The sequence below is a fragment of the Eptesicus fuscus genome, chromosome 4 (assembly GCF_027574615.1).
Source record: "Eptesicus fuscus isolate TK198812 chromosome 4, DD_ASM_mEF_20220401, whole genome shotgun sequence".
Classification (NCBI taxonomy): Eukaryota; Metazoa; Chordata; class Mammalia; order Chiroptera; family Vespertilionidae; genus Eptesicus; species Eptesicus fuscus.
In genome coordinates this window covers 10100576-10113921 of record NC_072476.1, presented here as the reverse complement: position 1 = coordinate 10113921, position 13346 = coordinate 10100576, and the positions used below count along the sequence as shown (strand labels likewise).

Sequence of the window (13346 nt, the reverse complement as noted above, 5' to 3'; positions counted from 1 at the left end):
CTAGAGTGACAGAGCCCAGATGAGAACCCAGGGAAGAGATGGGGAGGAAGAGCTGCTGGCATGTGGGTCACAGGAGACAAAGCCAGAGCAGAGAGAGGCATAGGGGCAGCAAGGATGAAGGCATGTGGGGCCACAAGCAGGAGTCCTAGAAAAAGCAGAAAGTGGAACAGAGAACACTGTCAAAGAAACAGGCTGACAAAGCTCCCCAAAACTAAGGGACAGAAACTTCCACAATGAAACAGCACAACTTTCATTCAGCCCAGCAGAATTAATGGGAATAAGGACTCACAAGACTGATCACTACCAGGATAAAGAAGAAAACATCTTAAAAAGCTCCCAGAGAGGGAAAATGAGAAAGCATCAGACCTCTTAGCAGCAGCAGTCCCTAGTACTAGAAGGTAATGAGCAATGCCTTAAGACACTCTAAAGGGAAATCATTTACAGCCCACATTTCTATACTAAGCCAAACTATAAGAGTACAATATCTAGCAAGGTCTCAACGTATCTCCTAGTAGGGGGTGGAGGGGATTTATCCCCTGGGTACCTCTTTTTCCAACAAGCTACAAGAATATATACTGGACAAAAAAATGGAGATTAAAAAAAAGGAAGACAGATTATCAGGGAGTGAGATGACCCAACACCTGAAACAAATATCTGGATCCCACAAGTGTGTGGGGGAAACAGGACCACAGCAATGCAGCCTGCACACACCTGTGCAAAGGGCAGAGGCTCTGGGAGGGAATGGCCAATAGGCCCAGGGCTGCCTCGTGGCCCTGAGAGAGGGCTGGGCAGAGCAGCACTAAAGATGACGCAAGGGCTGGGTAGAGATAGGCAGGGGGGAGGGGTGGGGAATGGGGACAGCTGTATTAGTGTCAACAATAAAACTAAAACCTAACCAATGGACACAGACACCAGGGGGGGTGAGAGCATGAGTGGGGGTGAGAGCATGAGTGGGGGTGGGGGGTGGGGGGATAAGGACACATGTGTAATACCTTAATCAATAAAGAGAGAAAAAATAATAATTAAAAAATTAAATATAATTTAAAAGAGTTGAGAAAATCCAGAATAAATATTACTTAAAAATAAATAACTAAAAGATGAAGCAAATAAAAACATGAAGACAATCACTGACTCCAGGAGAAACAATGACTTGTCTTAAAAAGGAAATATAGTACATGGTTCCTATAGAGAATTCTTATAAACCCTGTGAAAATTGTTTTTAGAACTAGCATAGAAGGGGAGAGGATAAAGGTATGTGCTGTCATCTTTCGCTGTAGGAAGCCAATAAACAGTATCTAAAACTGAAGAATGAAGAAATGATCACAGAAATGTGTTCTTTAGAAACCCAGAATTAGGCACATCTCCTTCCTCTTCTAACCCTGGGGAACCAGTGAGGGTGCAGACCTGGACTCCATCATATTCTGACTCTGTGAAATCAGGCCCCTCATAGACTCTCTCTACAGCAGATATGGAGATACGGGACCCCTTCTGGACCTTGTTGGTGAATACTCAATAAAACAGAAGGGATGTCAAACACTTTCAACATAAACTTCCTGGTCACAAATTCAGGTCCCAATCCACAGCTTTGAAAATTATTTTGACAATCCATCCCCTTGAACTATTTTTAATCTCGAACCATGAAAAGCAACTTTCAAAAGTTTAAAAAAACAATACATTGGAAAATAGTATTTTCTAAACATGTTTTTGAAAAGAGCTATAATTAGTGAGACATTTCAGAAGAACATCTCAATAAATAACCAATGGTTTCCTACCTTGCCACCTTCTTGCTGGAGAGCCGCTTCGTTGGACTGTGCAAAATCAAAATAAACAGGAAAATCGTGTCAGAGAACAGACAGGGAGGAACGGGAGGAAACAGGAAATTCAGGCTGAAGAGATATGGGGATGGGGGTGCGTCCATAGGCATGCAGCACCGTGCTTGCCAGGCCAGCTCCATGCATAGAAAGGCCCACTCAGCAAAACATCCAGGAACATGGGAGCAATCTCAGGGGCTTGTCAAGGACTCAGCAAACTGTTATTATTTCACGCCCCAAAGAAACTTCCAATAGATCCACAATCAGACCTCAGTTCAGAGGCCGACCCCCGTGTCTGGACCCTCCAGCTGGTTGCACTGGGTCCAAGCTATTGGCCAATGCGACATCCCAAATGCTTTTGAAGCCAATTACCCTCCATACAGTGGGCCCCCACATGAAACATAACATGGGCCTGTTTGTAATAGCAAAGTGTTGTCATCGATTTTAACTTAGGCACTAATACTTCACACTCCAAAATCCCACCTGGACAGCTTCCCTGGTGCCAGCACCCAGCAGCACCCAATGCCCAGCAGCTTCTCCTGACACATCCTACGGCAGTTTTGTAGCAAAGTACTTCTGGTGAGACTCCTCCCAACGAATAGCTTTCCTGGCAGCCAGAGAGCAGATTTCCAGCAAGTTCTAGATGGTAGATCCCAAAAAAGTCGCATCCCCATCGCCTCTCACAGCCCCCCATCTGTGAGGCACCACAGTGGCATATTTGCCATCCAGTTTGCCATGGCTACACCTTCTACGGCAGGGTCGGATCTCAGCCCTGGGGGAGGTGGGTGGGCTGGCTGTTCCATATAGATGCTATTCCTACATTCTTCCAAGTTCTCTCTACTCTTACAGGCTGACCCCTTATTATAGTTAGCCATAACTTAACCAAACTCTCAGGGAGTAGACTGGCAGCCTAGTGACTGGGTTTATAATTTGAAAATATGCCTCTGGGTAAAGCAGACATCTACAACAGTTTTGTAAAATTAATTGTTTTTACAGAGGCTCCCAGGTACCTGGAAAATATGATAGCTATTAGCATCTTCTGAAGTTCACTGAGTAGAAATTGTATCTGATGTCAAAGCTTCCACATACATTTTGGATTATATCACCTTTTATCTTCCACAAACCATGACCAAATACATTTATTTTGAGGCAATTCCATGGACAGCAACAGGCAAGACTCAGATATCTTTAACTGAGTGTTTAGGGGAAAATGACTGACAGCTGTGTCCTGACCATAATAATAACTTTAATGTTATATTAACCAACCTTGGTAGAGTCTTTCTTAGGGAATGGATGGCTGAAACTGGAGGTGAGACCCCACTAGACTTGCTGGCCGTACTAGCCACGTCCCAGTCTATTATCTGCCCCACAAAGCCTAGCAGAAGTGACCATGGCAGTCCTGGGACAGAGTCTCCATATGGGGAAAAATCATTTCTATGTCAAAAATCTTCAGAGAATAAGAGATGACATACCTGTACTGGAACCTACTTAACAGGAAGGTAAGTCTTCATATGAAAAGGATAAATGACCCCTCACCAGAGCACCCATGTAAAACACAGAGGTTAAACTGGTTTTCCCTAAAACAGAGGCCAGTGGATCTTTGGGATCACAAGACATCACATTTTCTCAAGTCTCCCTGGAAGGCACCCCTCAAAGAACACTTCCAGTTTCTCATCAGTGCTGCTGGGAATCCACCAGGCTCCCTTCTGAAGCTGCCAATGGGCCACAAATGTTGGGGTCCACCTAACTGGGCATTTGCTGGACTCCAGCCTGTGTTGGCATGTTGCAAAGAACATAAGAAAAAGTGTCAAAGATGTAAAACGCACTGGAATTGGAACTAGGGGCAGAGCAGCAGGTATAACAGGGCCAAGGTCATGAGGACCCACCAGAAAGACCACTGGCTGAGGCCCTAAAGGGGAAGGCTCCTCAAGATATGTAAGCGGTTTTTAGAAGACTACTCTAAACACACTGAAAACATCAGGGTAGTTCAAATTTCTGCCAATTTTTATGTAACCTTCCACCCCTTCTCCCAAGAAGCCTCTCTGGATTATTGCCTGGGAGTCCACAGCCCTGATCAGCACATACCAAGTGGCCCACCCAGGGGCTTGCCCATATGACCAGCTAAATCAACAATAAGCTTAATGGGCATGTCAATACCAAAAAATGTTTTCTATAACTGGAGCTTGTGAAGTTGTGAGAAGCCAGCAAAAGGATCTGTTTCCTCCTGAAACTGTGAGCTGAGCTGGGATTTGGTACTGGGATGAAAAGGGAAGCAAATGGTCTGACACAAACTGGACCCAGGAGATGGAGGAGAGAGAACAGACTGATGAGGGCAGAGAGCAGCAATACGTGCTGGGGTCCTGTTTTAAAAACAGGGTAGCAAAGCTGGATTCTTCTTGAAACCGTGTCTGAGGCAGCCTTACGAAAGAAAGTTCAGGAAAGGGGCTCACCTAGAGCAGTGGTCGGCAAACTCATTAGTCAACAGAGCCAAATATCAACATTACAACGACTGAAATTTCTTTTGAGAGCCAAATTTTTTAAACTTAAACTATATAGGTAGGTACATTGTTATTAACTTAATCAGGGTACTCCTAAGCTGGCCTTTGCTAAAAACTCAAGGGGCCAAAGAGCCGCATGTGGCTCGTGAGCCGCAGTTTGCCGACCACTGACCTAGAGAATGCGTACCTGATTTAAAACAACATTCCTGAAAGCTGACTGCAAATCTGTTTTGAAAGACCAAATCTTACTTTAAATTTCCCATGCTGTTTTAGGTGACTCCCAATTAAAGAAATCTTTTAGTAAAATGAAGAAAGTATCTCTTTCTAAGAACAGACTTTCATGAGCTGGACTTCCTTATGCAGGATACATAGCATCTAAAGATCGTCTCCTCCCTCGTTTCCTCCCGAAGGGAAAGAAGCAGCTGATTAGACTGCGGCATGCACACAGGAGCAAGTAGGGTGAAGGGCACCAAACAGACTCAACGCATGCAGGGAGGGAGGGGCAGGGCTAGGGAAGAGTCCGCCGTCTGCATGCTCATCTTCAATTCAGGACCACTTCCAGAGGAAGCCTCCCTCCCCACCCCCGGAGTTTGCTAGCCCAAGTGAGTGGCACCTGGGGCCAGACCAGCCAGGGGCAGCTGTGGACAAGAGTCCCCTCACCCTGGAACACAGAGCAAGGCCAGGCACTACATCAGTTACCTATTCTTTTCAAGATCATTCAGGCGAGCCGAAAGATCCTCTAGGCGGTTGATTTGTTTATGGCACTGGCTACAGTAAAACTCAAAGGCCTCGTCAGTGAGGATGCTGTGCAGCTTTGTGGCAAGCGGGTCGGCGCTAGAGAGACAAGAAGTGTCAGTTCAGGAGACAGCGAGGACTGTTCAGGTTACCTGTGACTCCACACAGAGCTAGAGTTGGCCAGGCAACAGCATATTGTCAGGTAACTGGCTGTGGAAGATTCTGACTCTTAACTTTCAGACTGCTGTAAACCCACCTCCCTCAACGTCATCTACAACCCATGACACACACGAGCTCAAGTTGCAGGGGGCTCAGCCACACACCTGCTCCTTCCTGCTCAGGTGCTCAGAGGAAACAAAGTGGCCCATCAAGTACCCTTAATAAGAAGTAAGTGTCTGGACACCTGCTTCCTCCTTGGTTAAGCACTCATCAATGTGAGCGCAGAGCATGTCTCCAGGTAGGTTTTACTTACTATACTATAACTGCTTTAATACGCTCTGAAAATGACCAATATCAGCCCTGGTCGGTATGGCTGTGGTTAGAGTGTCGACCCACGCACCAAAGGGTCTTGGGTTCGATTCCCGGTTAAGGGCACGTACCTGGGTTGCAGGTTCGCCCCCTACCCCCTGTTGGGGCACCTGCAGGAGGTAACCAGTTTATGTGTCTCTCTCATACCAATGTTTCTCTCTCTTTCTCTCTGTCCTCCTCTCCCTTTCCCTTTCCCTCTCTCTGTCTCTTCTACTCTCTCTAAGAAGCAATAGAAAGCCTGGCCAGTGTTGCTCAATGGTTGAGCATCAACCCATTCACCAAGAGGTCACTGGTTCAATTCCTGAAGGGAACATGCCCTGGTTTTGGCTCAACCCCAGTAGGGGCTGTGCAGGAGGCAGCTGATTAATGTTTCTCTCTCATCGATGTTCTCTCTCTCTCTCTCTCCCTTCCCCTTCCTCTCTCAAAAAATCAATAAAAACATACTTACAAACAAACAAACAAACAAAAAAAACACCAATATTAAAGACTACACATGAATTATGAATCACCAATAATTCTGTTATTTTTTAAGACCTTTGTTAAAAAGTCAGAATTCTATTAGCCTCCCTGGGCTTTCAGGGCACTGGTGACATACCGGCCAGAAGGCAGCAATGTCCCTGGGGCATGAGGACCCACAGGCTTTTAAAAGTCAATTTGGGCCCTGGCCGTGTGACTCAGTTGGTTGGAGCATCGGCCCATACACCAAAAGGGTTGCAGGTTCGATTCCTGGTCAGGGCACTAGTTTTTGGGTTCAATCCCCGGTTGGGAGGCAACTGACTGATGTTTCTCTCTCTCTCTCTCTCTCTCTCTCTCTCTCTCTCTCTCTCTCTCTCTCTCTCTCTCCTCAAATCAATAAATATATCCTTGAGTGAGGATTAAAAAAAAAAATTTAAGCCAATTTGGAAGTTCAATTTGAAGAAAGGTTAAAGTGGCCCTGGCTGATTTGGTTCAGTGGATAGAGAGAGCGTTGGCCTGTGGACTGAAGGGTCCTCGGCTTGATTCCAGTGAAGGGCACATGCCCAGGTTACAGGCTCGATCCCCAGTAGGGGCCATGCAGGAGGTAGCCAATCAATGGTTCTCCCTCATCATTGATGCTTCTACCTCTCTCTCTCCTTCTCCCTTCTCCTCTGAAATCAATAAAAATACTTTTTTTTTTTAAAAAAAAGAAAAAGTTTAAAGTGAAACATCAATTGTAGCATAAAAGTCACACTTGAGACAAAAATCAGTGAGACACTGGACAAGAGACAGAGACAAACTAAACAAATAGGAAGAGGTTACCAAAACAGGACAGAAATGCACACTGAGCAATGCCAAGACCTTTGGCCTTGATTTCAACACCAACACAAGTGTGCATACGGGAAGAGGAGAGCCACTGAAAGAAAGCTACCACTTCACTCACTCACACTCCTAGAGATGCCTTTGAAAGGCTCCTATCCCCACGCTGGTGGGCAGCTTAGGAGATAGCACATGAAGAAAGCAAGGGGGGACCCCGTCAGGCAGACCACCCAGCACTGGCTCCCACCCAGGTCTTCTAGGTGTGGGTTACAGTCTGGGCAAAGGAAGAATCTTGCAGTTGCCGGTTTCAAGATACTCGGCCTTTGCTGTTAGCAAAGATGGAGAATTTCAAGAACCGGGTGCAAATGAGAGAGGTGACTGAAGTGCAGTCTGTTCAGCCAGGCAGGGATCTCACCTGAAGAGAAGACATGTTCTCTGATGTGCCGCCCCCAGTGAAGGCTGCCAGGCCCATTTAGACCCCTTGTTTGGATACAAGTGCTGGCTTTGTCCCAGGGCTTCCCGAGAGGAAGGACAGCTGGGAGTAGCTAGATCCATAAGCATGGATCTCACCCTTTAGATATTTCAGTGAAAGCCAGAACTTTCCAGACAGTTTGGGGAGGTCAGATAATTATAAGGAAATGAATCAAAGAATTGGTTGTGATGTTCAAGGCGCCCTCAGAGGCTGGTCAAAGGGTACATATTTTTAGCTACAAGAGGAATAAGGTCTGAGGATCTAGTGTAAAACAGAGAGCAGAACTTACATGCTCTCTTATACATACATGCACACATTCATATAGCTTCCCTCAAAGCCAGCTACCAACCATAATGAGATCACAACTGGTGGCTAAGGAACCCACAAAGCTGAGTATCCCAACACAGGCTCTGTGCCACGTGGTTCAGCTGAAGCCTCAGAAACGTGGAGCAATCTGGGGATATAAGTGGATGAGAAAAACTTCAGCTAACTTTGACTGAGGCATAAAAATAAAATTTTGACTGTGTATTTTAGTTATATTACAATGAATGAAACAAGTTCTCTCTTACCAATTTATGAACCAAAAGGGGAAACTTCCCCACAACTAACTATGGGGTGAGAGGGAGGAGGACACGTGCGCCAGTGCAGGGATGCATTACCTGGGGGTGAGAAAAGTAGGGTCTCTGCAGCCGTGCTCCCCATTGCAGAGGGTCTCTGGGGACAGTTCTGCCTCACTGCCCTCACCATAGTCCTCAAAATGCTCCTCATCACCTATCACCGTGACGACAGACTGGCTGTGTAGGTGGGATCTGAAAAGGCAAAACAGAAAAGACACATCATGCTCAGGGCCATGACAGCCCTAGAACTGAAGGTGTGACGAGCGCTTTCCAGCAGAAATGAGTTCGAATGTTCTAGTAGGCACCTCATGGGACCAAGGTGACACCTGCACAGGAGGAAGGAGGAATCTTTCCAAAATAAGGCTGAGTCGTTTGGGTATCAATATGGGGAAAATTATTCCTACCTCACATCATACACAAAAAGGAGAGATAACAGATCTGTAAGAAATGGACCTCTGTGATCCATCTCCAGCATGGTCGGCTTCTGATGGAATTTGCTGGATTTCCCCAAGGCAAGCAGAATGTGGGGAGGAGGGAAGAGGATGTAGGAACAAAGAACTGCACGTGGGCCAGCATTATGGTGGAAACCCTCTCCAAGGGTCTGCCTCAGCTGGACAGGGGAGGTGGAGTCAGCTAGAAAGGCCTCAGCCCAATTTTTTTAAATGGCCCAATGACAGACAGCAAGACCTAGGTGACATATGAGGAAACGGGTGATCTCGTAGTGCTCAGCCAATGAGGAACCGGAGGAGGGACTAAGTAAATAGGCTGTGCCCTAGCCGGTTTGGCTCAGTGGATAGAGAATTGGCCTGTGGACTGAAGGGTCCCAGGTTCAATTCCGGTCAAGGGCACATGCCTGGGGCTGTAGGGGGTGTGCAGGAGGCAGCCTATCAATGATTCTCTCTCATCATTGATGTTTCTATCTCTCTCTCCCTCTCCCTTTCTCTCTGAAATCAATAAAAATATTTTTTTAAAATAATAAATATATAGGCTGTGTTCCCTGTCCCACGTGTGAGCCTGTACAATGGACGCCCACACTCAAGAGTGTATTAAAGGTCTCATTTTCGCCATGCTTCAGTTTCCGAGTCCATCATTTGAAATTCAGACAGGTGAGCTATTTCTCACAAGATCTGAATATGAAGGCGAAATAATAGGCTTTTAAAGAAAAGCAGAAGTAAACATTATAGTGATGTGGAGGTAAGCAAAAATTTCTCAAACAGAACACAGAAGTGCTAACCACAAAAGAAAAACAGATAAAATGGACTATATAGCAAATTAAAAACATCTGTTCCTTAAAGACACCACCAAGAAACCGAAAAGGCAACCTACAAAGTAGAAAAAAGATATCTGTGAGACTCTCTACAGAGCACGCCAGCGTCTTTCCCCACCCCCTGCTTACTTCAGGGTGAGCTCATCTTCCTCCCTCTCCCCCCCCAGCCCCCAGCACACTGGAACCTCTCCTCCCTATTTCCTCTCTCAAGTCCATCTCTGTCTCTCTGTCTCTCCTAAGCTCTAAGGGCCCTTCTTTTGCTATAACTTGTTTCCTGAGCCCATTTCTTCTAGGGCTCACTTCTACCTCTGTGACTTTCTAAACAAACTTTCTCTTATTAAAAAAAAAAAAAAAGATATCTGCAAAACACATACAGGTTAAGGGACTCATCTAAAATATATAAAGAACTGCTACAAATCAGTAAGGAAAAGACCCCAGGACCAACAGAAGTTGAGAGACCAAATCCCACCTACTTATGTGCCACTTTGCACTTCAACAGCACAGGTGAACAGCAGTCAGCAAGACCATATGGCCTACAAGCCCAAAAAAGTTTTATTATCTGGCTTTTTACAGAAAATGTTTACAAAGTGGGTAAAAGACATGAGCAGCAACTTCACAAAAGAGGATCTCCAAATAGGCATAAAGGCAAGAAAAGATACAAAAGGTGCTCATCCTCATGAGGCACCTGGGAAATGCTAGTAAGAGCGATCCCACACCAACATTATACTCCATGTGCTCCAGAAAGCAGACATGAAAAAAGCAGGCTGTGCCAAGTGTTGCCGAGGACGGGGAGCAACCAGAACCCACAGCACTGGCATGTTAACTACTATAGGCCCTGACTGTAACCACCAGTAAGTAAATAACTTCTAAAGCTGAACATGTGTGCTCCAGATGCACTATTAAGACATGTAATGTTTGTTGGTTTTTTTCAAATATATTTTATTGATTTTTTTACAGAGAGGAAGGAGAGGGATAGAGAGCTAGAAACATCGATGAGAGAGAAACATCGATCAGCCGCCTCCTGCACACCCCCCACAGGGGATGTGCCCGCAACCAAGGTACATGCCCTTGACCGGAATCGAACCTGGGACCCTTCAGTCCCCAGGCAGACGCTCTATCCACTGAGCCAAACCGGTTTCGGCAAGACATGTAATGTTTACAGCAGCTTTAGTCATAAAACCAAAGTACATCCCAACAGTAAATTAAAAAGCTGCAGCATATTCATACAATGTAATACTCTACTAATAAAGTAAATGATTTATAGCTGTGCACAAAAATATGAATAAACCTCATAACTACAATATGAAGGGAAAGAAATCAGGTGTAAAAGATATTTCAATCTTAAGGTACAAAACCAGGAAGAGCGATACTGCCATTAAAAAGCCAGGGTGGCCCTACTTGGTTTGGCTCAGTGGCTATGGCCTGAGGACTGAGGGGTCCTGGGTTCGATTCCGGTCAAGGGCACATACCCTGGTTGCAGGCTCAATCCCCAGTAGCGGGTGTACAGGAGGCAGTCGATCAATGGTTCTCAGTCACCATTGATGTTTCTATCTCTCTCTCTCTCTCTCTCTCTCTCCCTTTCCCTTCCTCTGTGAAATCTATAAAAAAATACAAAAAAATAAAAACCAGGGTGGCCCTAGCCGGTTTTCTCAGTGGGTAGAGTACCTACCCGCGGACTGAAGAGTCGTGGGTTCGATTCCAGTCAAGGGTACATACCTTGGTTGCAGGCTCAATCCTGGCATGTGGGAGGCAACGTCTGTCTCTCACATCGATGTTTCTCTCTCTCTTTCTCTCCCGCTCCTTTCCACTCTCTAAAAATTAATGAAAAAATATCCCGGGTGAGGATTAACAACAACAAAAAAGCCAGGGCGGCCCTGGCCAGTGTTGTTCAGTGGATAGAGCATAGGTCTGCACACTGAAGGATTGTGGGTTCCATTCCAGGTCAAGGGCTCGTACCTGGGTTTGATCCCCAACCCCAGTAGCAACCAATCGTTGTGTCTCTCTCACATCAACACATCAATAATTCACTCTCTTTCTCTCTCTCCCTCCTTCCCTGCCTCCCTTCTACGCTATCAAAAATCAATGGAAAAAATATCCTCGCGTGAGGATTAACAACAACAACAAAAGCCAGGGCACCTGGGAGGGAGCTGGAAGGGTCTCCTATGTGGCATGTCTGTACTGTTATGACAGGTACACTTGCATGTCATTATATAATACTTCAATTAAAGAGGAAAAAATGAAAAACTCTGTGAGGACCAAACAAAAAATAAAATAAAATAAGCTGAAAATAAAACCCAACCACTTCCAAGGTTGCTAAGCATGGTGGCTTCCTAAGTAGCAGAGGGAAAAACCATAAGCTGTCATTCAGGTCCACATGGGCCATGGGCACCTCTCCTACCCCTCCCCTTTCTCTCACTGGTCCTCAAATGCACTGGGGCACCAGGAGTGGTTGGGGGAAACAGGAGGTCTGATTAGGGATGCCATAAAGATGAGGTTCTAAGACCCTGACAGAAGACATTTACTAAATGTTGTGTCTTGCCTGGTTTACAAGAATTGTGATGGCAAAAATCCAAAAGACCAAGTTAATGTTTTTTCCTAGAATTCCTACTTCTGTGGCCCAAGAAGTTGTGCAGCGTTTATAACCACTATAATCTGCTGTCAGCAGGAGGGGCATCTCCTGACAGGGAAGTCAGCTGTGACCAGGAGATGGCTCAGGGCCATTGTGCAGGGTCCACATTCTCTCCCACATCCTGTGATGATTCTAAACACTCTGACTTAAACCCCTACATGAACTGAATCTGCCCATCAGACACATTTATGCACAACATCCAGACCGTGCTGGGGTGGATTACAGACCTGCCGGGGAGCAGCAGCAGAGCACCATGGCCAGGCTCCTCCAGGGCATCCAGGCACTCAGAGGGCATGGCTGAGCCGCCCGCACTATCCATGTCCCCTTCAGGCTGTAGCTCAGGATGCACCAGGTTGCTTGTGTCCTCATCGGTGAAGGTCTCGCACTCGCTGTAGGTGCTCTCGGAGCCCATGTATGCGCTGTCTGTTACCTCATTGGCCTAAAAGAGAGTGCCAAGAGTCAGTCCTGGCACCCTGGAAATAACAATGTCCATGTGTGGCATTTGGTGCAAAAAACCCCAACACCGCCCTAACTGGCTTGGCTCAGTGGATAGAGCATCGGCCTAAGGACTCAAGGGTCCCAGGTTCGATTCTGGTCAAGGGCATATATACCTTGGTTGTGGGCACATCCCCAGTTGGGGGTGTGCAGGAGGCAGCTGATTGATGTTTTTCTCTCATCGATGTTTCTAACTCTCCCTCTCCCTTCCTCTCTGTAAAAAATCAATGAAATATATTAAAAAACAACAACAACAAAAAACCCCAACACCAAACATAACACACTGCTGCTGCGGAAGTCAAAATGACCACGTGGAGGGGGGGAGCTCTCACACATGAGAAAAGTCCCTACTATATTTCTAAGCAGAAACATTAGCTTACAAAACAATTTAATATTGTTTTAAAATGAAACATAGACAGTATGTCCAAGTACAGAAACTACTGAAGTAATTTTTTAAATATATATATATGTATATATATATATTTTTTATTTATTTATTATTTTTTTTTAGAGAGAGGAAGGGAAAGGGAGAGAAACACAGATGTGAGAAACTTTGATTGCCTCCTACACGCCCCCATACTGGGGATCAAGCCTGAAACCCAGGCATGTGTCCTTACCAGAATTGAACTGGCGGCCTTTTGGTGTATGGGATGGCGCTCAAGCAACTGAGCGTATGCATACTGGCCAAGGCTGGAGTGGTTTTTAAAGTTAGTTAATAATTATACTTAAAAAAGATATAAAGCTTCTCAACACATGGTATATCCCAGAACAATCACCCATTTTGTGGCTTCTAGCATTAGAATTATTTATATCTAAGAATTAGCATTCATAGTGTAAGAATATGCCTTTTAATTTAAAAATCACCATGAAGCCCAGGCTCGTGTGGCTCAGTTGGTTGGGCATTGTCCTATGCAACAGAAGGTCGCTGGTTCGATTCCAGGTTGGGGGCATACTCTCACATCAATGTTTCTCTCTTTCTAACAATCAAGAAACTATTCTAAAAAAAAAAAAATACGTGT

The 13346-nt window shown here is 45.5% G+C and overlaps 1 protein-coding gene across 1 annotated transcript in view; it reads right to left on the bottom strand.

Moving 5' to 3' along the window:
- The window catches only part of RAB11FIP3 (RAB11 family interacting protein 3), a 98455-nt gene that overhangs the window by 14692 nt on the left and 70417 nt on the right, over window positions 1–13346 (bottom strand). The window contains exons 4-7 of the mRNA XM_054714565.1: window positions 12060–12271; window positions 7979–8128; window positions 5009–5143; window positions 1773–1808 (exon numbers count right to left, since the gene is read on the bottom strand). Of these exons, the coding sequence (XP_054570540.1) occupies window positions 1773–1808; window positions 5009–5143; window positions 7979–8128; window positions 12060–12271 (533 nt within the window). The remainder of the gene's footprint in view (window positions 1–1772; window positions 1809–5008; window positions 5144–7978; window positions 8129–12059; window positions 12272–13346) is intronic.